This window comes from Fundulus heteroclitus, chromosome 5 (assembly GCF_011125445.2).
Source record: "Fundulus heteroclitus isolate FHET01 chromosome 5, MU-UCD_Fhet_4.1, whole genome shotgun sequence".
Classification (NCBI taxonomy): Eukaryota; Metazoa; Chordata; class Actinopteri; order Cyprinodontiformes; family Fundulidae; genus Fundulus; species Fundulus heteroclitus.
The window spans coordinates 22,633,547-22,656,046 of record NC_046365.1 but is presented as its reverse complement, the minus strand read 5'-3'; the positions used below and the strand labels follow the sequence as shown (position 1 = coordinate 22,656,046).

At 41.8% G+C, this 22,500-nt stretch overlaps 2 protein-coding genes across 6 annotated transcripts in view; one reads left to right on the top strand and one right to left on the bottom strand.

Annotated features, from left to right (window-relative positions):
- c5h22orf23 (chromosome 5 C22orf23 homolog) overlaps positions 1 to 22,500 on the bottom strand; it is a 64,422-nt gene that overhangs the window by 24,886 nt on the left and 17,036 nt on the right. The gene's annotated exons all lie outside the window — the stretch shown is intronic.
- On the top strand, positions 7,273 to 19,574 carry nfil3-5 (nuclear factor, interleukin 3 regulated, member 5). Of its 3 annotated transcripts, none has more exons than XM_012870172.3 (2): positions 7,273 to 7,775; positions 14,166 to 19,574. In XM_012870172.3, exon 2 carries the CDS (start codon positions 14,725 to 14,727, stop codon positions 16,576 to 16,578), a length of 1,854 nt encoding a protein of 617 aa, XP_012725626.2. In that variant the 5' UTR covers positions 7,273 to 7,775; positions 14,166 to 14,724; the 3' UTR covers positions 16,579 to 19,574. The 3 variants fall into 3 exon arrangements, with proteins under 3 accessions (XP_012725626.2, XP_035993102.1, XP_035993101.1); XM_036137209.1 differs by lacking the exon at positions 7,273 to 7,775 and adding an exon at positions 11,799 to 12,038; XM_036137208.1 differs by lacking the exon at positions 7,273 to 7,775 and adding an exon at positions 12,058 to 12,710.

The following is a 22,500-nucleotide window of genomic DNA, read 5'->3' as shown; positions in this document are numbered from 1 at the left end:
AATAAATGGTCAGATTAGACAACGATTATCTGGCTGAACATAAAAAGCTGTTTTTCAAGTATGATTTCATTTACTGAGGGGAAAACGCTACCCAAACCAACCAGGTTGTGTGTGAAAAAGTAATTGCTGCCCTTGTTGAACTGTGGATTCAACAAAGTCCTTCACCTCTAACAATCTACAATCTTACAAAGCAGTTTCTTTTTGAACCCAATGCACCACAGTGAAACAATTTCTCCACAAATGGAGACAACATGGAACAGTGGAGAACCTTACTAGGAGTAAGATACCTGACAACTTTTACAAAGGCCTCAGACATTAATCCTTCTTATTCTGGGGGGCTGAGGCAGGCATATATATCGAAGGGCAGGCTGATGCAAATGTCAACTTTTATGAGTTCTCTGCCACCTTTAGCAGTTATTGGTTCTTTTAATGAGCGGTCCATATCCCTGCCACTCTGCAAGACCCTATGAGAAGAACACCAAGCAATTTCAGTCCCACTTTCACATGTATTCGCACAGCGCATTTAAAAATGAACTGACCAAAGGTGCCTTCTATTCATTTCATGAGTTTGTTGTCAATTGAAAGGTCGGCTTGAGTGTTGAAAGATCCAGTTTGATCAAACAGATTTTCATAAGTTGAATTCATAGGGAACATTTTTACTGCAATAACAAAAATATTGTTTGGATGTTTTGCAGTGTGTCTAACAAGGCAGAGGCTTTTTGCAATGGCTTTAGTTAGATAACCAGCCTGTACCATGTCATATAAAACATCTCTGAACTAGTTATAAAGAGCAGCGCAACGTAAACTAAGACTGTAGGAAGACAAAAACGAGAAAGATTTGCAGCAGCCGGAAGAATGCGTGTTAATATTTACCAAAAACTGTACTCCTTTGGTCTGATTACGGTGTTGAGATAAAAAGGAAATCATTTTGTTTGTATTTTCTTTGCATTTTGGAAACTGGGTATTTATTCTTGTTTCTGATAATTTGACAGTCAATGAAAAACCAAACTTCCACGTTTAAAATTTAGAACAACAGAATATTGCATAAGACCAAATAAATGGGATTTTAATTCAAGGCTCCTTTTGAATGAATTAAAGTGGTTGTGCTGCCGAGGCGTTAACCAAACCCAGGTTGCATCAATAGCAACCTGTTCAGCTCGTCGTTGTTGATTCTTTGTGGGCTTTAGGTGAGCTCCAGCTGCTGGTCAGACAAGCACAGACACCCGATCAGTCCCCCGTGCCAACGTTTAAGTGCGTCCACACCTGAACCAGGCAGCGGTCGTTTTGACAAAGTGGGCCGGTTTGTCAGCAGATGAGAGTTGCTGGTTCCCATCTCCAGCAGTCACATAGAGACCCAACAGTCATGTTATGGGACTGTGGGAGGAAGCCGGAGTACCCGGAGAGAACCCACGCATGCACAGGGAGAACATGCAAACTCCATGCAGAAAGACCGCGGGTCGGGGATCGAACCAAGAACCTTCAGGGCTACCAACTGTGCCTCTGTGCAGCCGTAGGAGGCTTCCTGCTTTCAGTAAAATATATCATTTTTATTCCATTTATCCAATTAAATACTAGGTTTTTTTTCTATGGTGACATTATTTCCCATTTGAGTACTTGATGGCAGTTTGCTCAGTCAGAAAATCTACTGCTGATTTCGTGGCACTAGAGATGTTTATTAACAATGTCCAGAGAAGAACCAGACAGAGAAGGAAGGAGGTACAACATGCAGCGAAGATCCTGAATTGAACCTTGGATGACCGTACCAAGGACTAAAAAGGGTTCCTTACTCCACTGAGAGAGACCGATATAAGCAGCTTGTTAATGCAACAGAACGCGAGTGTTTGGCCCAACAGACAACACCGCTGGCGAAGCCCAAACGTGGTCGCAACACATTGGTCAGACCTGTGTTGTAATGTAAAATATAAAAGCATTTCTAATAATTTCACCTTCATCCACAGAGTTCCTTTTTGAGCATCTTTTACCCATTTGCATTCTCCCTTTTTTCCACCAGTACCTTTTTACCAAACACAAGAAGCCTCATTCTTAAGAAGTCAGGCTCACCTGAAAGCACTAAAAGCCACCTATGCGAGCACATTACAAGGACCCAGCTATCCGTCCAAATCCAAACTTTTTCCCTCCACTCAATGTACCATCAATATGCTTGGATACAGCTCTCCGTAAACAGCCAGCTTCTTTTTAGCAATGACCTTTTGTGACAAGGTTGAAGGACTGTCTGCTGGACTCAGCCGTCTTCCTCATGAGTGTGTAGATGGTAAAGTAGCCCTGACAGAACATTTCTGTATTAAAATGTTCTGTTTTCTTCTGGAAAAGAAAAAAAATCAACATTTTAGTTTTCATTACTTATAACATTATTACTTATAACACACGGACACCAAAAATAACCATTTTCTTGAACTGTATTACTTGAAGTGTAATGAATCTATATTGAGTGTAGTTTTTCTGGTTTCGGTTTCTGAATGAAAATTAAATCACTTTCCATTGATGTTCTAGTTTATTGAGATGCACTTTTACCTACAGGGGTTTTTGGTCCGATGCATCTGTTGTGTGCACACAGTGCAGCGCTGTCCTTGTCCTGAAGGTCATGCTTTATCGCAAACGCGTTCAAGTCGGCGTTCACCACATTGCAATGACATCTAGCTAACTTCTTCTCAGATGCACAAAAAAAACTGCTCACAATTTTCATTCAGAGCTACAGCAAACAATTCATTTATGTCCATGATTTCTTTATTAAATGCCGTAAAACTGCAGGCACCGCATTGGTGTGGACCCAGTCGCTCTCAGTAAAGGTGATCCACTCACAGGGGACAGTGAGGGGGGGGGGGGAATGCAGAGGAAAATAGCGAGGCCCTGAATGAGTCATCGATCACGTCAGATGGAAAAACAGAAAAAAAAATAGGCTATTTTTAGCCTTAAAGGAGCTGAGCTGGAAACAGATTGTCCCATGTGAGTCTAAAGCCGGCATGATCAGCACACATACTATATATCAGCCCAGTCAGACGTGCACACAACCAGAAAGCTGCAGCAAAAAATAAATAAAAATAAACAACAACACAGAATTACTCCATTTTCCCTCAAAACGTGTTGAAGTCTAATCACGTCTTGGGTCATTCACTGAACATTTTCTATTTATGGTAACACTAGAGGGCGCCGAGTGCCTTCGTGTGCATGAATTTCATTCATTCATTCATTCATTGACAGCAGTCTATTGTGTTTACTACACCACCACCACCACCACATGCTGCACATGCAGAAAGAGCAGAGGGTGAAAGGAGGAAGCTTTCTAAGGATAACGATTCTTTTCTGCAGGGGAACACAGAGCAAGCTCGTTTGAGTCTTAATGGCGTGAACAAATACGCTTCAGTGTCAGGCATTTGGGCATATGGGTTAAATGTGCAGCAACGTCTCTCTCTCCTCACCCCAACAACAACACAGACACCAGGTCCTTTGTCTGTGATCCAGTCTGATAACCCCCCCGCCTCCTCCTCCTTAAATAAATATGAGAGGCAGTGAAAGCCTTGTGGTTGCTAAGCAGGCAGTGCCACACCACAGCTGGAGCTGCAACTGGAGAAATGGTGGAGATTGTTGGGGGTTGGTGCTCCTGACAGAGGACTAGCTGAGAGGAAGGAGGAGCCAGACAAGTTCAAGGCTGCTGTTTCCCTCCGTAATGGTGGTAATGATGTGTGTGTGTGTGGTTGCAGACAGAGAGGGGGGAAGGGATGGATCTGAAGCAGCACTGATGTAAGACTAAAGGAAACAGGGAATACAGGGAACAACAGGCTTTGTGGGATGACGAAAAAGCTCCCCTAAGACACCTTGATATGATTAGGTAAACAGAAATATGAAAGAAACAACCCCCTGTCTGCTGTTAAACAACAGCAGCATGAAAACAGATTATTTAAAATTAATTTCTAGCAAGAAAATAAATAAACAGTAACTATGGTAATAAAAAAAAAATGATGTGGTGCTGTGATTATAAAGGAAGTTGATTTAAAGCTTTTAAGCAGGCTACAAAAAAACAAAAAAAAAAAATCAATCACAGACGTGTGTGAGGGAGACAAAGAGCGAGAAAAGGGAAACAACTGCGAAGCACAAGATATTTCCTCACCACAACACCTGAATTTACTTCGTAACGTTTGCAACAAGAGAAAGAGTTTGACATGTGGGGCTTTTCTGTCTAAACAATACATGCCTCCACCTGCTGAAGACTTCATCTTGTTTCTGCAGACCATGGTTGAATGACAAAAAAGCTGATTTTTGGGGGGCATTCCAATGCACTGCAGCTCAGCTAATATCTACTGCACATAATCCACGTTTGAATGTTTGTGCGACATACAATTAAATGTTAGGAGCAATAACACGTTAAAACATCGACTGACTGTCCAGCTGGATCTGTGTTGCACGCTTCTCTCTGGTTGCTGAGCCACGATCAGTCTGAATAAACAGGAACAGGTCAGCTGGCCTCATGCATTTCATGAAAGCTGTAAAAGATCTCAGGATTTTGTACCAAAGAGTCTTTTTTTTTTATCTTCCATTTCCTTTAGTTAACCTTGGTTTAGTTTATGTGTCCTGGTTGATGAAATCTTAACTACATGCAAAACTAGCGTTGCACATTTCATCCTGGACAAATTATTCCCCCATCTTGCAGCATGGTGGTGGCAGCATCATGCTGTGGGGATTCTTTTTCAGCAGACACAGGGAAACTGGGCGGAGTTGATGAGAAGAAGGAGGGAGGTACACCTTCTAGCAAGACTACGGCCTTAAACATACAATCAGAGCTTTCATATAGCGGTTTAACTAAAGGCACATTCATCTGTCAGAACGGCCTAGTCAAAGTCCAGACTAAAAAACAACTGAGAAGCTGAAAAGAAAAATGAGAAAATGTCTCAAGACTTGAGATGTTGATCTTCCCAGACGCTCTCCATCTAAGCTTGAACTATCCTACAAAAACGAATGGGAAAGAAATTCACACTTTTGATGTGGGACCCATCATCTAACACACTTAGGTGTGTTGGAAAAATAATTATATAAGACAAGATATTTTCTCTTGAGAAGAGACATTTGACTCAGGTCAAATGTTTTGAGTTTCCTTCCTGAACTCATTTGCCTTTCCTCCTGACATAACTACTACTACTACTACTACTACTACTACTACTACTACTACTAATAATAATAATAATAATAATAATACATTTTATTTATAATGCACTTTACATTTCAAATAAAATCTCAAAGTGCTACAATAGCAGGGGGTTGAAAACAGTTCCCAAAGTATAATAAAAACAAAAACACAATAAAACACCTTAAAAGCAAAATTGAAATCATAATTATTAAAAGGCCGTTTGAAATATAAATGTCTTCAGGTGCTTTTTGAACACCTCCACGGTTTGTGGGGCCCTCAGGGTCTCTGGGAGGGCATTCCATATATGTGGGGCGACTGCCTGGAAGACCCCGTCTCCCATAGTGGAGAGTTTAGTCCTAGGTTGGTGCAGGCAGTAGGTAGAGGTGGAGGAGCGCAGGTTTTGTGGGGCCATGTGCGGGTTGAGGAGATCACTGAGAACCGGTGTAACCGAACCAGGTACACTTTCTCAGCTCTGACCACAAATCTTCTGTGGGACAGAGATCAGGGCTTTCTTTGGGCCGCTCCCAAACACTGACTTAACATTAACATATTTGATGGTTCTAAGCTCTAAGGATCTTTGCCCATTTGGCGCCAGCTCCTCGTGCAAAGATCCTGATGCTGGCACCTTGTTGGGAAACCTCCAAGCTCTTTATAATTGGGCTTGAAGGTTTTCCTCCCTTTTTTACTGTAAATGTAACAGTGATTATTATTGTTGACACTAACATTTTTTCTTTCATGAACCAACAGGACAGGTCACCACAATCCAAGGACTTTGTCACTAGCTGCATTTACAAACTGAGATGGCTTTCCCCCCATGGAGTGGTTTCACACCCTCTTACCATCATCTTCATAAGACGTTTGGTTTGTTCTGGCTTTGACGCACACCCAAAAAAAACTGAACCTGTCTCCTTCCTAATCTGTACGATGACCGGCTATTCCCATGTTGTTCATGCCTGTGCGTACAATTGTTTAAACAGATGAACGCGGCACCGTAGGGTCCAGCTTTGCACAGGGATAAACCGGTCTTTTTTCGTTACCTCCCCCAAGGAGCAGGTTTATAGGTTTATAGGGTGACCTTCAAATAGATCCACAGGTGTGCCTTCCGTCAGCTCAAATGTATTTGTTTAATCAGAAGCCATGATTTCAACTTTCCCGTATTGATTAAAGGCACTATACACAATTTATGTAAAATGATTAATCTGAAAGGAACAATAGCAAATTTCCTCTTTTATTAAGCAAATAGACATAATTTTGGCCTAAAATAGGTCAAGTTAAGTCTGTTTTAATGTTAACTGTGAGTGGGGGAAAAGGATGTTTTTCCATATGTAGACATTTCTCTTGTAAAAGCTGCTGCAGGTGGCGTATAAACAGGATGATCCTGCTACCGGTCAGAAAAGGAAACCATGGTTTATAGGGATGAGAAGGGAAATATATATATATATATATATATATATATATATATATATATATATATATATATATATATATATATATATATATATATATATATATATATATATAATTTAAATCCTCTGCTTTGATTTTAAATGTTATTTCATCTCAACAAGTTTTCTGTATTTAACATTAGTTCCTGTACTTCCAATAAACACAGATAGCCCTAGTAAATTAGAATTTATTGTACCAAGTAAAGCCAAACTTTTAAGAGGAAGATTGTTCACAACACATAATCAAACGAATAACAAGACATAAACTTGGGCATATAAAACCTTCTATTGTTAGACATTCACTGAATGCACAAAGCAAAAATACTAACCTTTCCCTTAAAACCACTTGCTAAAAGCTCAACCCCATAGTTGTAACATATTAACATTTCTCGGCCATTTTTGTTGTGCTCAGATGTTACAAACATTTTATGTTTCCAAAGGATTTAGTGGCAAGTTCCCCACAGCTGATTTGTTTATTTATATGGTGTTGTCATTCGAGGAGAAATCCAGCAGTGGCACAACGAACACACCCAACAACAACAATGTTCATAATAATAATAAGCAGAAGAAAATTATTATTCTCATTCTTATTATCAATAATAATAATAATAATTATTATTATTATAATTACTATTACTACTACTACAGGTGTTATTGCGCATCCACACCCCATTTTTAACCGGAGCCACTCCCGCATGTGGAGGGGCCGAGCGGAGATGGGGCGCAGATCGGGAGCCTGAAGCCAGGGGCCAGTAGCGCTCCTGCGGAGAGAGACGGGGACCGTAAAGAACGTGACTCGGCAGCGTAAGAGCTGTTATGCAACCGCTGACCTACTAACACATATCTGTAGCAGGGGAGCCGGAGAAACTGGAGCAAAGTGTCCGGCAGCGCACAGCCGACGCGCAGGCAGCCCGAGCCAAAAAGGACAGAAACAGCATCCAGCCGAGCCAGTGACTCATCCGACACCGAGCCGAGCGGCGGCACTCGCTCAAACTTAGTTTTATTTCACAGCTCCGCGCGCTCTCTCTCTCTCTTTTTTCCTCTCCTGGAGGTTTCCTCCTCTGAAGGGACAATACGGGAAGGAGGAAGCAGGAGCGAGACAGCTTTTGTGTCGGGGGAAGCCTGAAGCTTTTTTTTTTGTCCTCCCTCTTCCCTCACCAGCCACCGATCCACCTCCGGGACGCTGAAAGGTACGTTTTTAGTCTGCTTATCGTGGGCTCCTAATGTTTTACCTGCGCGTCCGCGCGCGCGTTTTAAGCCCACCGCGGCTTCACGTGAAGCCGTTTTTTCGGCGACGGGAGGCTCGAGATGCTCGTGGCCGGGTATTGTTCACATGGCGACTCGCTGCTGCTGCTGCGCCGGGTCGATCCCGCGTCCGTGCGTGACTTTCGGGGCGTTTTTTTTGCGGCTTCCCTCTTGGTCACGTAACGCACGACTCGTACAGGGAGCCGAAATGGACACGTTGGTCGAAGAGTCTCTGTTTTTAGACCTGGATTTTCCACCCAGCCGGGAATATGTGGTCAATGTCAAGGCGAGGTAGAAGCCCTCATGGTGGTGCGCTGCAGCTGCCGGGCTCTGTTGTCCGCTTAATTCCCATACTATAATAGGTCCTACACGTGGCACGCTGCTTCTCCTGCGCCTTTGCTGCCTATTAAACAACCGCTGAGGTATTAATTCGTCTCTTTATTTATTTTTTTATTAATTGATGCAAACCGAGATAAAACGTAGCCTGTTTGGTTGCGGTTTCATTCGAAACGTGTTGTTTCTGGGACGTCTCCAGTTAAATCATACATTTGCAATATTCATCTTTATTTGTGACACATAAGCTGTTTTTAACAACATTTGGAATCACTGTACAATAGGCAAGAGGTAATCATTGATAACCTTGAGCAAAAACACGGCCTTACGCAAACATTTAAAGTAAAAGTATAGATAACTTAATCTAATGGCTTTAATTTAAAACAGGGAAACCTTCTTAGGGCAGCTATAAAGATAAAGCTTATTCATTGCTACAGTAATAAAAAAAATGCTTGAGCATTTGTGACGTGAACCAAAGCAATAATATACAATTATCTGTAAATTCAGTTGCAGTTTTAAAGCGTAAGGTGTAAAAATTCAGTCATCTAATGAGGTAGGAACAAATTACCTTTCTTTTAAAACAAACAAAAAAACAAAAGCAAGTGAAATGTTAAAATAACAAAGGTTTGAAATAAATCAAGGGGCTATTTTTGCACGGGATATTAGAGCTTTTCTTAAAGTGACACACACCTAACAAGCTGATAGTAGGTGGCTAATTAGTCAGGCTGTCTGCTCTGGTAGCCACAAACACATTGTAGCTCGCTAACTGGTTTCAACGCATAAATACCTCGATTGCAATGGCAGATCTCGCCCCCTAAGCTGCAACGTTGTGACTGTCCGTGTTTTTCTGACCATAAATATTTCCTAACATCCGATAGCAGACCTCTTTTGGCCAGCTGACCGACAGTGCACAGGAATGTGGGGGGCAGAGCGGAGAGCGGTCTTGTAAAAGCTCCATACAGCTGGGTGGTGGGGTTGATCCTATTAATTGACATTTCTGATTTAAAAAGATTTAATACTATGGGAACAGTATGGCAATTAAAATGTGTGCTTTTGAAACTATTTAGAAAAAAAATGTATACCAGTAATTGCCCTGTGTCTACACTATAGAAGTGGCGCTTTAGTTCTGTTCACATTTGTGGATATGTTGTTTTTGGTTTCTGGTTCCTGTTCTAGGGTGTTTACTAAAGCACACAGTTTTCCTTTAAGGCAAGTCAGAGGGTATGACATAACCGGCAGCACACTGCAGGGAGAAGCAATAAGCAGCAGCTCGCTCCGGGCATACAGGGGCCAGTAATTGACTCGTTGTTTCTACGCCGGCTCAAAAAGTCTTCAAATTTATTCAATTGGATTTTAATATTTATAAATCTGGATAGGTATGGAGAGAGAGAAAAATAAAGTTGAGTATATAAAAATGTTTTGGTTTCCAGACTTTATTTCTTTTTCTTTATTTTTTTTGTTAACCAGCTCAAAGATAAAACTCTTAACATGTGGAAAATAAACCGCTTATTTACACCCGTTTATAATACATCCTTCATCTTTGATACGCCACATCATAACTTTAAGTTGAACTCATAGGTCGTTTTGTTTTTTGAGATAATGAAACTACAGATCAATCCAGACTCTAAAAAGATGTAATAAAAATTACAATTTGATAGATTTTCTTAATTTCTAGACCCCAAAAAATGTTCAGTTAAGATGCCAATTAAAGCTCTGGACAAAATGTGATTTAAATAATCTGTATTTAATGTAGAATGATGCATATTTCACTCCACATTTCTTTCCTTTTTATAGATTTTGAAATGGAGCTGAGTTAAGTTTGTTGACCTGGATAAGAGGAGTGGAGCAGCCCTTTATCGAACTGTCACAGCTGAAGCTGTCTTTATTTAGGACTTGCGCACTTTATAAAAACCCTAGTAGGTCATTTTCTTTTAATTCAAAAGGTCCAGACTGTTTGAAAACGGCCATAAATTGTTAGTACTTTGGTGTAAGAAGTTTGGGAAATTTCTAGGACCCCTGTTGCTTCCTGCACACACCCCTACAATATTTTGTTTTTAATTTCCAAAGCAGACACAGCGTACATCTTCACAGTGGGAGCTGTGTTTTCAGAAAAAAAAAACGCTTTTAGAGGTGATGTAACACAGCTGCTTACTGTCTGCCGCTGCTATTTTTAACCTGATTACCTCTGTTCTTCCACCAGAAAAAAAAAAAAAAACATATAGCAACAGGCCGAACCCCACGCGAGCTTTTCTTTTCATCTCTTCCTGTCTTGAGGCAGACCTCGCCGAGGGTTTGATGTAAGGCTAGCAGAGGGACGTCCAGGCTTGTGATGCAACGCTTTGGAAACCCCTGTCTGGCGAGGGCAGGCGCGGCTTTGGTGAATCCGGCTGCTGCCAGTTGGTCTGGTTTTCACAGCGGGTGCATCGCTCGCTCTGTCCCAGCCGCCTCTCCAAATGTAGGTCAGACCTGAATCCCGGTGAGCAGGAGACAGACAGGACTACTCTTTTTGCTGATTTGGCTCTGAAAAGCACTGTACTAAAGATCCAAAGCTTCTATATCTTCATTCGATATATCTACAACTGAGCGTATTAATAAAATGCTTTAGAAATCTGCATCCTTTTCCAGTTACGTGTCACCGGCTCTTGAAAGGCACATTGTCATAACCGCCTCAGTCTCAGTCCGGGAATTCTCGTCTCCTACTTTTGTTTGACACAAAAGCCGTGGGGCAAACAGAAAGGGAAAAAAAAAAAATGGAGGCTCCTAGCAGGGGCCTCCTCCACGTGTGTGGCGTCGGATCGTTTTAAGCACGGAGGAGGAGGAGGGGGAAGAGGACGTTGTGCGTTTTTATTCAGGGGGTCAGAGGTGCCGCATTCCTCCACCGAGTGGCAAGTGGCTGTGAACTACCTCTGGGGGCGGGCATGTGAAAACACACAGAAACCAGCCTACAGCGGATAGCTCTATTTTTATTTTTTTTTACTTTTTGGGCACACAAAGAGCAAATTACACAATGCGCCATGCCCGAGCTCCCTACCTCTCTGAGTCTGCAGAGGTATCTGAGGTCAGCCTGTAAAACCTGTGGCGTCTCTGCCGCCTTTGCAACATGAACGCGTTACACAAGCTCTTCTCGCTCCTTACCGGGAGAAAATTCAGAGCACGTAGGCGACGAGCAACAACGGCAGCCCCTCCCCGACCACTCCTGAGAGGGAGCCTGGGAGCTGAATTTGGCCGCAGAGATGGGTGTGTGCCATGACGTCAATGCCGTCGCACTATCTCTGGTTATTAATTTCCCCATCTGCCATTGACTTCTGCTGGGAATGTGTCCGGGGTAAAGGTGGAACATGCTCTCTTTCTCTCTCCGGCTATCGGGACTTAGCTTTGCACAAGGACAAAGAAAAAAAAAATCCACCTCGTGTCAATGCAGATGACGCGTTTGAGTGCACCTTGTTTCGTCCTGCTGCAGCAGAGTCTGTAATATTCCCCTCATGTCCACTAACCGAATTCCTTCTGTCACCAGATCTCTCCCTCTGCGCCCCCCCCCCCTCCCTTACCTCTTTCACTATTTTTAGCGTACACCCTAATACTCTCCTGCTTCTCCCCTCCCTTGCAGTCCCACTGACCTATTTAGTGGCGCACCGTCAAAGACAGGCGGAGTGTTTACTGCTTTGCGTTGTTTCTAGGTCAGTGGGACAGCGCAGAGACGTGTGCGTGCGTGCTTTTCTTCCCGCCCGCCTTTGTTTTCGCGCCGCCTCGCTCTTAATGAAAATTATCCAACATCAGGGAGGGCGGAGGCTTTCAGCCTACTTTTTTTTTTTTTTTTTTTCTCCACGTCGTTTTTGTGCGATCTGGTTCAGATCCCTTTGTGTTGCATGCAGAAGGTATAAAGGATGCTTCCGGGTTCCGACGACGCAGCAAAGCAGCTTTGTGTTCAGTGCCGTTTTTAAGCTGTTCAAGGTCAAAATGTGTTGGTTTTTTTGTTTGTTTTTTTATAAACGAGGGGTTATGTAACAGGGTCGCTGACTCTGGAGGAAGCCCAGAAAGCCTGGATAACATGAATTATTTTAAAACACTGTGGTGTTATATCTGTTACTTAAAATCAAAGAGAAACTATGCATTTAAGTCAGTTTTGTTGAAAAGCTGCGCTATACATAAACTCCCCACCTTCATAGCAATAAAACACGTGCAATGTTGACTGTTTGGATGCAATATTTGGTAGGATATTATATTTCAAGTGCCATGCGCGTTATTTCTTGCATGCTAATAATATATGTGGCCTGCTTTACTTTCACTGAGTTGTGGAGAAATTTTCTTTTTAAAGGTGTGTGAAAAATGTGGAACAATCGCAATCAATATGATTATTGCCGCGTTTCAGCAGTAGCATGAAAGTAAAGTTTTCCTGACGTTCATTCGGGGCGTAGCAAAGGACGACTGTTTTGACCCTCATGTCATGTCGTCACTATGTGGGTAACCAGAGTGGTTCTAGGAGATCCTTTGTTCAGCTCTATTTACAGTCTCGTCTCATCGTCTGGAGAGACTGCAACCTCTCAAAGGTGCCTGCAGTTTCTTCGACAAAATTGGACCTTCTTTTTTATATCTAGGCCTAACAATTTCAACCCTTTTCTGTCTGAATTTCTTCACATTTGTACAAAAAAAATACATTATCTGTATTTTTCCTGTTAGGAACACTTTTTAGCTTTTAAAAAGTGCCGCAAATTACAACCTTTTGGTTTCTGTGCTTATAGGCTGTAATTTACGCTAGTTCTTAAATTTTATGCACTTAATGAACCAGAAGCAAAAGTCAAATTTTTAGTTTTTGACCAGATGTTGGGAGAAAATTGCCCAATTCCAGTCTCTGCATAATTAGTCAATTTCTGAACTTGTCACAAGTTCTTCTGAAAGCACAGAAACAAAACAGCGATAAAGGTGTTTTTTTGGATTTACTCTTTGATTTCTTGAAAAGATTTAAGGAGGTCACCTGCGCTAACGTTACGTTTCTCTTTCTGTTTGTGTCCATTGTGTGGAAATTAGGCCTTGTTGTACCGGGCTTTCCAGTGGGTAATACAGTATCTCATCTTCAAAAAAACATAATGACAAAAGCCTTCTTTATGCTAGAATTTCTCTCATAAGCTCCAGTTTAATTCCAGTGCAGTAAATGAAAACCAAAGCCACAGTCATTGTTATCAGAGGCACATTGACCTAGATTACATTGACTCTCCATGTCATAAAAGGATGTTTTCATGCTGCTGAGGCACTGCGGGGCTCAGTTCTGTGGTGTGCGATTAATTGTATGAACCGTGTAACGTTGTGCAGTGAGAGAACTAAAGGAACCAGAGCAGGTCTTGCTGTTACATAACACAGGCCTGCTGTCAACATCGGTTTCTGGTGCATTGTTTTTGATTTTGTGGTGCAACACACGATGGGTGGGAAAGGCTTCCTGTTTAGCTGCAAAGTTGAGATGACACGAGGAAGCTCAGTTTGCAGTGTTGTGTAATTTTAGAAACTGCGATGACTATCAGAGAGGCTGAGATCTAGTTGTTGTTTTTTGTGAGAGAACCTCCTGCCGGCTAAAAAAAAAAAAAAAATCAGAAATTAGAGCAGAAACTGTTTCTTTCTTCGCGTGAAACACTAAACCATCAGCACTACAAAAATCAAGTTGCTCCCCACTCAGCTCTTTATTAGCTCGTCTGTGCAGAGCTTGCACTAGGTCAGCCAATTTCACTCCGTAGTCGCTTAACAGAGTTCTGCAGATGCAGCAGCATCTGCACATGTTTAACCACAACCTTGTCTGCTTTTCTGGGTTCCGCACGTACCTTTTCTTTATCTCTTAAGACAAATAGGCTAATTTCTATACCCAGTGAAGCACAATAAGCAGCTTTGTGCTACTGTTAAAACATATACCCTTCATTTTTATTTTTTTCAACTAAATGTCACATAAGACTGTTTTAATTGTGGAGCCTATCTAACTTTTTCTCTCTTTTGTTTCCTTCTCTTTCCTGCTGCTTCAGTAACCCAGTTGGAGGACAATATCTCCAAAGCCGAGTTCTCAAAGAGCCCTGGAGAAGACGTACTGACCTACATCCTGCGTAACACACAGCGAGAATCAGAGCGGCGACCTGAAACGGTCCACAGTTCTGCTGAAGACGGACGAAGAGGCCGATAAACTCAAAGTCACCTCCTGCAAGACTCCCTGGAGCTTTGAACCGTTTGAAGAATCAGCTTAAATAACCCCCACACTCGACCCTGAACCTCGCTTCCTGTTTTTTTTCACGGTCGTTTTTCAGAACACTACTTCAATGTCTGAAGTTTTTGTTGAGTTCCACCTCTTTTTAATCTTTTTGGCTAATTTAGACACTTGAACATTTTGACCTTGGAGGACAAATAAGAGAAATCAATGAGGCAATCGTTTCAACAAGTCCAAATAACTCATCCAGAAGTTTTTACTGATCCAGCGACATAGGTCAGACGTCATACCGACAAAGTAGAAGGCTCGTATAAGTTTTACATCCTCTTCATCCCCCTTTACCCTTTGCTAGGGTCATATTCCGGCCCCCTGGTCAGGAAAAAATGGAAAGTCTCAGTCTGCACATCCCATCTAACACCAACAATAGCACCATGGAAATTGAACCATTTTCGCCCTACAATGGGAGCCCCCCTTCCCCCGATCCGGAGGGTTCAGGGCGGATCAGTCGGCAGCCCAAAGGCTCCAAACCAACTGTGACCTCACGTCGCAAGCGAGAGTTTATTTCTGATGAGAAGAAAGATGCTTCATATTGGGAAAAACGGAGGAAGAACAATGAGGCGGCTAAGCGTTCGAGGGAGAAGCGTCGCCTCAATGACATGGTGTTGGAGAATCGCGTCATGGCATTAAATGAGGAGAACGTTCGTCTGAAGACTGAACTCCTTCAGCTCAAGTTGCGCTTTGGTCTAATCAGTGCATCGTCCTACATGGAAAAGAGTCAGCAGATGTCCAACAGTGCTGCCGATGGCAACCAAGGTAGAGATGGGAGCAGCTCCGGCGGCACCGCTAACAGTAACTCCTACCACTCGAGCAGCGGCTACTCCAGCGCGTCCCAGGTGATGCTGAATTCTGACTCGTCTGAAGCTGAGCAGTCCAGCCGGAGTGAACGCCACACCATGCTCCACAAGTACTCCCCTTTGGGCTCTGTGTCTGACATGTCTGACGGTTCCTCCAGAGATAGCCCTGACCCCATCGGCTACAACATAAAGAAGGAGCCCTTAGGCATGGAGATGGGTGGACTGGAAAGCAGCGGGATTCCCAATGGAATCACCAATGGGATATCGAATGGAGCCTACAGTGACAACACCCCTCTGGTTTCCCATCACCAGCAAAACACCACATTAGCCGAAACTGCCAGAGACTACCAGCATCATCAGCAGGAGCAACAGCAGTGCCACATGGAGACCACTGGTCCTGCTCCTCAGGCCACCTCTGCACATAGGAGTGTCATCTTGTACCGTTCCAGCAGCGGCTGTTACCCCATGGAGAACCAGAAGCTGGAGGACCAGCAGACGCAACAGAGCGCACCACCACAGCACATCCAGCACAGCTCTCCCTCGGAGTTCTCCGACTGCTCAGTAACCGTCTCTGAGGTTGCAGAGAAGCTAGAGAGGACAAAGACCATGGACTCACCACAGTATGACTACACCAACGATCACACTGAGACCTCAGAGGAGCTCCAGCAAAGGTACAATCACGGTGCCCAACTGCCACACGACAACTTCCCCTGCTACGGCTACCAGGCTCAGGAGAACCGTCTTCAGCACACCGAGAGTCACCAGAACTCCTTTGCCCCGGAGCTTATTAGCAGCGAGGAGAGCAATTCCTACATACAGCACAATGGCTACCTCGGCACACTGGATGAAGAGCCCCCAGTGCTCACCTATGAAGGAGGGCCCCAACCTGACGGTTTCTATCAGGAAAACTCCTCCGCTAAAGACACCTCCTCGAGTGACGGAGACCCTCGTAGCTCTGATAAAGAGGGCTCCACAGATGACGAATCCCCCTCATCGTCGTCCTCGGACATAAGTAGCTACCACCAGAAGACAGAGGGAGCTGGCGGTTTGCACGGTGAATACCAAGCTGAGGTCAAAGCCACTGCCCTGCCCCACAAGCTCCGCCTCAAGTACAGAGCCTTGTCCAACAGGGCAGCTGGAGCTCAGGTGGAGGGACTGGTCTCCAACTCTACGTCCCCTTCCCCCACTCTTCCCCAGCACCCCTACTTAGCCCTGCCCAGCAACTCTTCCAATGGCCACGCCAACGGAGAGGGCAAAGAGACTGAGACTGAGTACGTGGAAGAAAGCAAGCCAGAGGCGAATGACAGAGCCGAGGCTAAAAAGGACGGAGGGAAAAAGGGATCTGGTGGTGGAAGAGGTGGACGGAATAAGAGGCGAGATTAAGAACAAACATAAGCAGCTTGTGTATTTTCCTGTCACCTCTCTGTCATCTGCCGAAGATAGACAGTTACAACTCACACTGGCACTTTGCAGGACAAAAAAAAAAAAAAAAAATCAGCCAGTGATCTGTGTGAGGTGTATTTAGCACTGCGTGAAAACATCAGTATCTGGATATGGGAGTTCTCAGATCCGTGCTCTAGAGGATCTTTGCCCAGAGTATGTTGTATTTCCAACGGTGAAGGAGAATTTCGCACAGCCGGATAGTGATGTTTTCTTTCATATTTCACCATCAAATTCACTGTGTCAACTGTAACCCCTTCCTTTACTCTCTCCTACCTCCCAACGAGCCCTCAAAATTAAAATAACAGAATAAAGAGGGATGGATGAAACTCCAGAGTTGGATTTTGTGACATTTCCCTTGAGGAAAATTTAATTATTCATTTATATTAATTGCCTTATTGGCTGGTCAGTCTGTATTGTGGCATTATGGGAGCATTCCTTTTACCAAAGATTCGCATATTTCCTTTACCGTGTCAGTTTTTGGCAGTTCTTCCCCTCTCATTTAAGTTTTATCACCAATAGCCTGGTCAACCGAACTGGATTTTAATCAACCATCAGCATACAACTCCCCTTCACTCCCAAAGGCACTTAGATTGTATATTACTGTGAAATAAATTTGCAGATATCAAATATATATTTTAAGAAAAAAAGTGTGGCAAAAAAACAACAAAAAAATGAGTTAAGCAGCGGGAGGTGAAATATGTAGACTTACAAGTAATTTGTGTTGTTTTGAAATCCTTGTAAAGTCCTGTTTTTTATCTAATAAATGCCTCAAAAACTTTATTTTACTAAAACTGTGAGCTACTACTCATAAAAAAAAGACATGTACAGTTTTCTCAAACTGTGTTCAGATTGTCCACTCGTTCACGAAACATGAGCCAGTCATTTTTGTTGCGGGTTGTAGATTCCAACTGTTAGCTTTAATTTAAATATGTGGTTCTCTAGAAATTTGTTTCATGTGATACAGATAAGGTCAATTAAAATAGACCATAGAACTAGGGACAAAATTGACCTTGCATGGCAATGTTAGCATTAGCACGCTAACCTTGTTTTCTGTTAGCTTGCCATTGTTAGCTTTGGCATGCTAATGTTTGTACTGTACCAGTGTTAGCATTTGAGTGCTTACATTTATACACTGTAGAGTTTGTGTGACAATGTTAGTAATAATAGCGCAATAACTGTAGTATGGTTAGTGTCCTAATGTCAGCATTAGTGTTTGCATTAGAATGCTAATGCTAATATCAGTAGCTAATAATTGCAAAGACTCTGGAAATGTCTAATTCCAGCAATTCCCAGGCATTCTGAGCTGAAGTATTTCTGAAAATTTAGGTTGAAACATCAAGGTAAAGATGTCAAAGACACACTATAAATACATGTAAAAACATAAAAAGTGAGTCTCATTTCAACAATGTGCTCATTTATTTGCACACCTACTATAAATTTTAAAAGTTTTTTTTAGTTTTGTTTGAGCTATTTAATAGCTTTCCTTGGGTAGTATCCTCTTTTTTAAAAGATTTAAAGCATTCTTAATGCTGCTTGAGTGGATATAGTAAAGAAATGAGAAACAAATTTGTATCATGGCATTTAATGTCTATATTATCAATACAGCAGATGATGTTAATGATGTGTTTTCAGCCAATACATCATCTCATGATGCCCATTGTCTCATATGTAGATGTGGTCCGTGGTTTGTCCTGCAGGTGTTTTTTTAAACATGGAATAGGTAGGAAATACACTGCCAATTCATGAGTTTTCAAATTAAAAAACAAGCACCTGCAAATCCTATATAATACTTAGTTTTAGAGATGCACCAATCAGATTTTAACTGGCTGATACCAGTTTGTGGTTTTCTTGAGGTCTGATCGACGAATAAAATTTTTAAGGACTGTAAAACATACAAGCTTTTTGTACAGGCTGTTTTAATTGTATTTGATGATAATCCCAATGTTTGCATTAAAAGCACTAACCATCAGATTTTTACCAAACTAAAAAAATGCCTAAAAGAACATGCTGTTAGCTGATGTGTTTACAGACTTAAAAAAAAGTAAGAACTTTAAATCTTAATGCAATATGAACCTGTAAAATTCGTATGACAGTCAGATGGGGGAAAACCTGTTAATTTGGATCACTGGTTGATTTGTTGGTGCATCAGTACTTGGACATTTATATACTGAGACTGAGTGAACGAGTAGACATTTTGAACACAGGTTCAGAGTGGGATCCATGCTCAGGCCATCTGCGCTCTGACCAGTTTTGTCCATATCAATTAAGGCTACTCAGTCCCACTTGGCCTTTACCCGAACCTGACGAGCACAAGCCTTGTTAGCCGTTCATCCAGCAAAATCCACGAATAAACGTCTTTCCAGTCACAACCAGCAAAGCTGCTCTCTTTTGGATAAGGTGCCTCTTTATTGTGTTGTTCCTCATCCCCACGTTGGCCAACGTCCTAGACCCTTCTCAACTCCGCACTGATTTGTTTTAGCTGCAGTAGATGATACAGTATTTAAACTGTTTTACTTCCTGGTGCCTGCCTCTGGCCACTATGTATAAATGTAAAGTTGTCTCTATCTCTTGTATACTGCTGTCTTTGTTATTTTTATTAATATTTTATCAATATTGTTTTTTTTTTCTATTCTATTATGTGTGTATTTTTGTCAGCCACTTGTTTTATTATGCTCTAAGCTCTTCCTTGTTGTGCTGTGTGTTTACCCATTGCTACCCTTTGCTGCAGTTACCATTTGTATTCTGTGTTACTGTATAATCTTTGTCTTTTGCCTAAAGGCTTCCTGAAAGAAAAAGAAAAAAAGATTTGTCCAGAAGTAATAATGTATTGTTATAATTCACGTTGATATGCAAATGGCTACAAGAGAAAACACTCAATTTCAGTTGTGAAAGTTTCAAAATGGGGATAAAAAAAAATTAAAGGTTGTTGAATTGAAGAATGTCTCCTTTGATCTTTTTGAGTCTGTCTTAAAGAATGCTTTATTGAAAGTGACACATGTACACAGTTTGCCTAACCCCAGTGATAAACGTGTATCTCAATAATTTTGAAGATCATATTTCTGTAATCAAATTTCAAGTGAAACTAATATATTCTACCCAGTTATTATAACAGATTGATATATATAGCAAACGTTTATTTTCGTTAGGCGTTGATGATTATGGATTTCACCTAATAGAGAATTGTATAGTATCAGATATAGGGGTTTAAGAATAGAAATATGGCATACACAACAACGGGTAACACTGCTGACTTGAAACTTGTCTGCAGACAGTCACTGATCACAAAAGATCATTGCTAAACAAGGTTGCTGTTCCAAGAGTGTTGTATGCAAGTTGAAAGTTGAGTGGAAGGAAAAAATGTGGCAGAAAAAGGTACACAAGCAACAGGGAACACTGTACCCTTAAAAGGACTTGAAAGAATTTCAACAATTTGGGGAAGAATCAAATGATGTGAACTTAATTTTGAGTTTCTTTCTTAGCAGTAAAAAACAAAAGCAGAGACAAACTTTCTCCTCACCTGAGCTAAGGAGAAAAATCACTGGACTGTTGCTCAAAGGTCCAACATCCTCTATGCATGTAAAAACAAACATTCATTACATTTGGAAATAAACCCCCCGGAACCACCGCTTTCACTGTGGTGGTCTCGGAAAGGGAGTCATTATGAGACAATCCTTCTGTTTCAAGTTTGTCTACAGAAACTGAAGCAAACATATCAGATTCAGATATGTCAAAACTACAAAAACTAAAATGATTGGAACTCCACATACTGTGAACCCTGTGAAGTTTAGATGATTCCTGAGCATAATTTTTGCAGCAAGGCAAGAATATGCACGTTTCACTCTGCTGATTTTTGCCACATCTAGCAGGAAATGCCTTTACCACGGCGTTAGTAGGTGCAAGTGACCCTTGATTTCAGTTAAGTAGCTTCGTGCCACCTCCCCTGAGCATTCCTCTGTGTGTACGCACAGACTTCCAGCAACAAGACATGATTCATCAGAGCAGGATCTGTTCTTTCATTGCTCCATCCCTCCTTTCAGATGCTTGACTCATGTTGTTCGATAACTGCCTTCCTAATGTATACTTACCCTTCCACCAATGCCAGCTTCAAGGCAACTCGTCTGCGCTGCCTTTTACCTTCCAAACACATCAATGAGCCTCGAGTCACACATTGACCTGGCTGTTACGTAATCACACGCCGCCCTGTACTTTGAGCCCTGCTTACAGCATACATCAGTTTGTGCTGTAGTGCTGCAAACCTTGCTACCACTCGGCAAAGCTATCTCAGGTCCTAAAACCTAAAATGTCTTGGAGCTTAGCCACTGTGGAAGCAGTTTGTAGAGGTGATTACAGTGAAGTGCAAAGGTATTCATATCCCTTGAGCTTTTTTAGTCATGTTCCAATGTCGACTTTGGCAGGTATCATGTAGATTTGATGTGGTAAAAACATCTGAAAATCTGAAAAGTGCAACATGCTTTTTTGTTTAATCTCAAACCACATTATGCAAGAGGAACGTCTGCACCAGCTTAGTGCAGTTAGAAGCAGGCATGTTTACCCATTCTTCTTAGCAAAATGGCATAAGCTCAGTCAGATTTGGACTCAGGTCTGGCGATTGAAAGATTCAAATACATAAACAAGGTTCACACTAAACAAAGCATCATCCAGCATTGTTTAGATGTGAATCTACTTTAGCAAGTACGTTTATTATTTATATAGCACATTTACAACAACCTCAGCTGACCAAGTGCTTCACTACAATCACGTCACAGGTAGATCAGAGATAAAACAATGAATGAATCTAAGTTTGATGGAAAAAAATAAATAAAACAATAACAGAATTGGCAATAAGATACCAAAAAGTAACAATACAAATAAAAACCAAAACCAAATTAATTAATTTGGTTGTAGCCATTTCCAAGCACTCAAATCAGGCCATGGAAAATAGATGTATTTTCAGTCTGTGACCTACTGACACAGAGCTTAACAGACATAGAGAGACAGGGTGGGTGCTGCCACAGAGAAGGCTTTGTCACCTCTGGTCTTTAACCTTAGCACACCTGATTCAAACAATTAGGTCATCGTCGGGACTCTTTGTGAGTCCTGTACTGTGCTGAGGAGGTAATTCAGTCAATGTGTTGGACCAGTGGCACATCAAAAAGTTTCAGAAGACCTGCAATTTGAGACCCCCAGATCTAAACTATTTTATTGCAGCTCAGGCTGTACATTTGGAGTCATTGCCATGCTGGAAGGTGAAACTTCACCCCAGCTTTAGATGTGTAGACTGGACAACTAGTCTACAGCTGCCAGGTCTGCACACTCTCCCACCTGAGCTGTGGCTCTATGCAGCTGCTCCAGAGTTACCACGGACCTCTTTACCTGCCTTCTGACCAATCCTCGACAGCTCGATGCATTTTGTTTTCCCAAGGTTCTCCATCAAATCCGTAAGGCTATTACAGAACTGCTGTATGTATATTGAGAATAAATAACATAATTACTGGGTTCCTGTGATGAAAAACCTCTGGAAAACTGGGGATTTGGTTTTATCACCTTCCAAGTCTGGTTTAATATGTAAGACTGAAAACTGAAAGGTCATATTCTTTTACTTCATCTAAACGATAAGCTTTTCACACTAGTTTATATGTAGATGACCTTTAATTGAAAATACCGTTATCACAGATTGTAGTTAATTTAAATCATTGATTGCAAAAACACTGAAATTTAAAAGAAAAACTCACTGTAATTCATTGCTTTTTTGGTAATAAGATACTTTTACTTTGGTTTAAAACACGAGTTCTTGAGCTGGATACGTATTAGATGCCAAAAATAACAAAAAAATACATTATAATTCATGTTTTTAGGGGATCT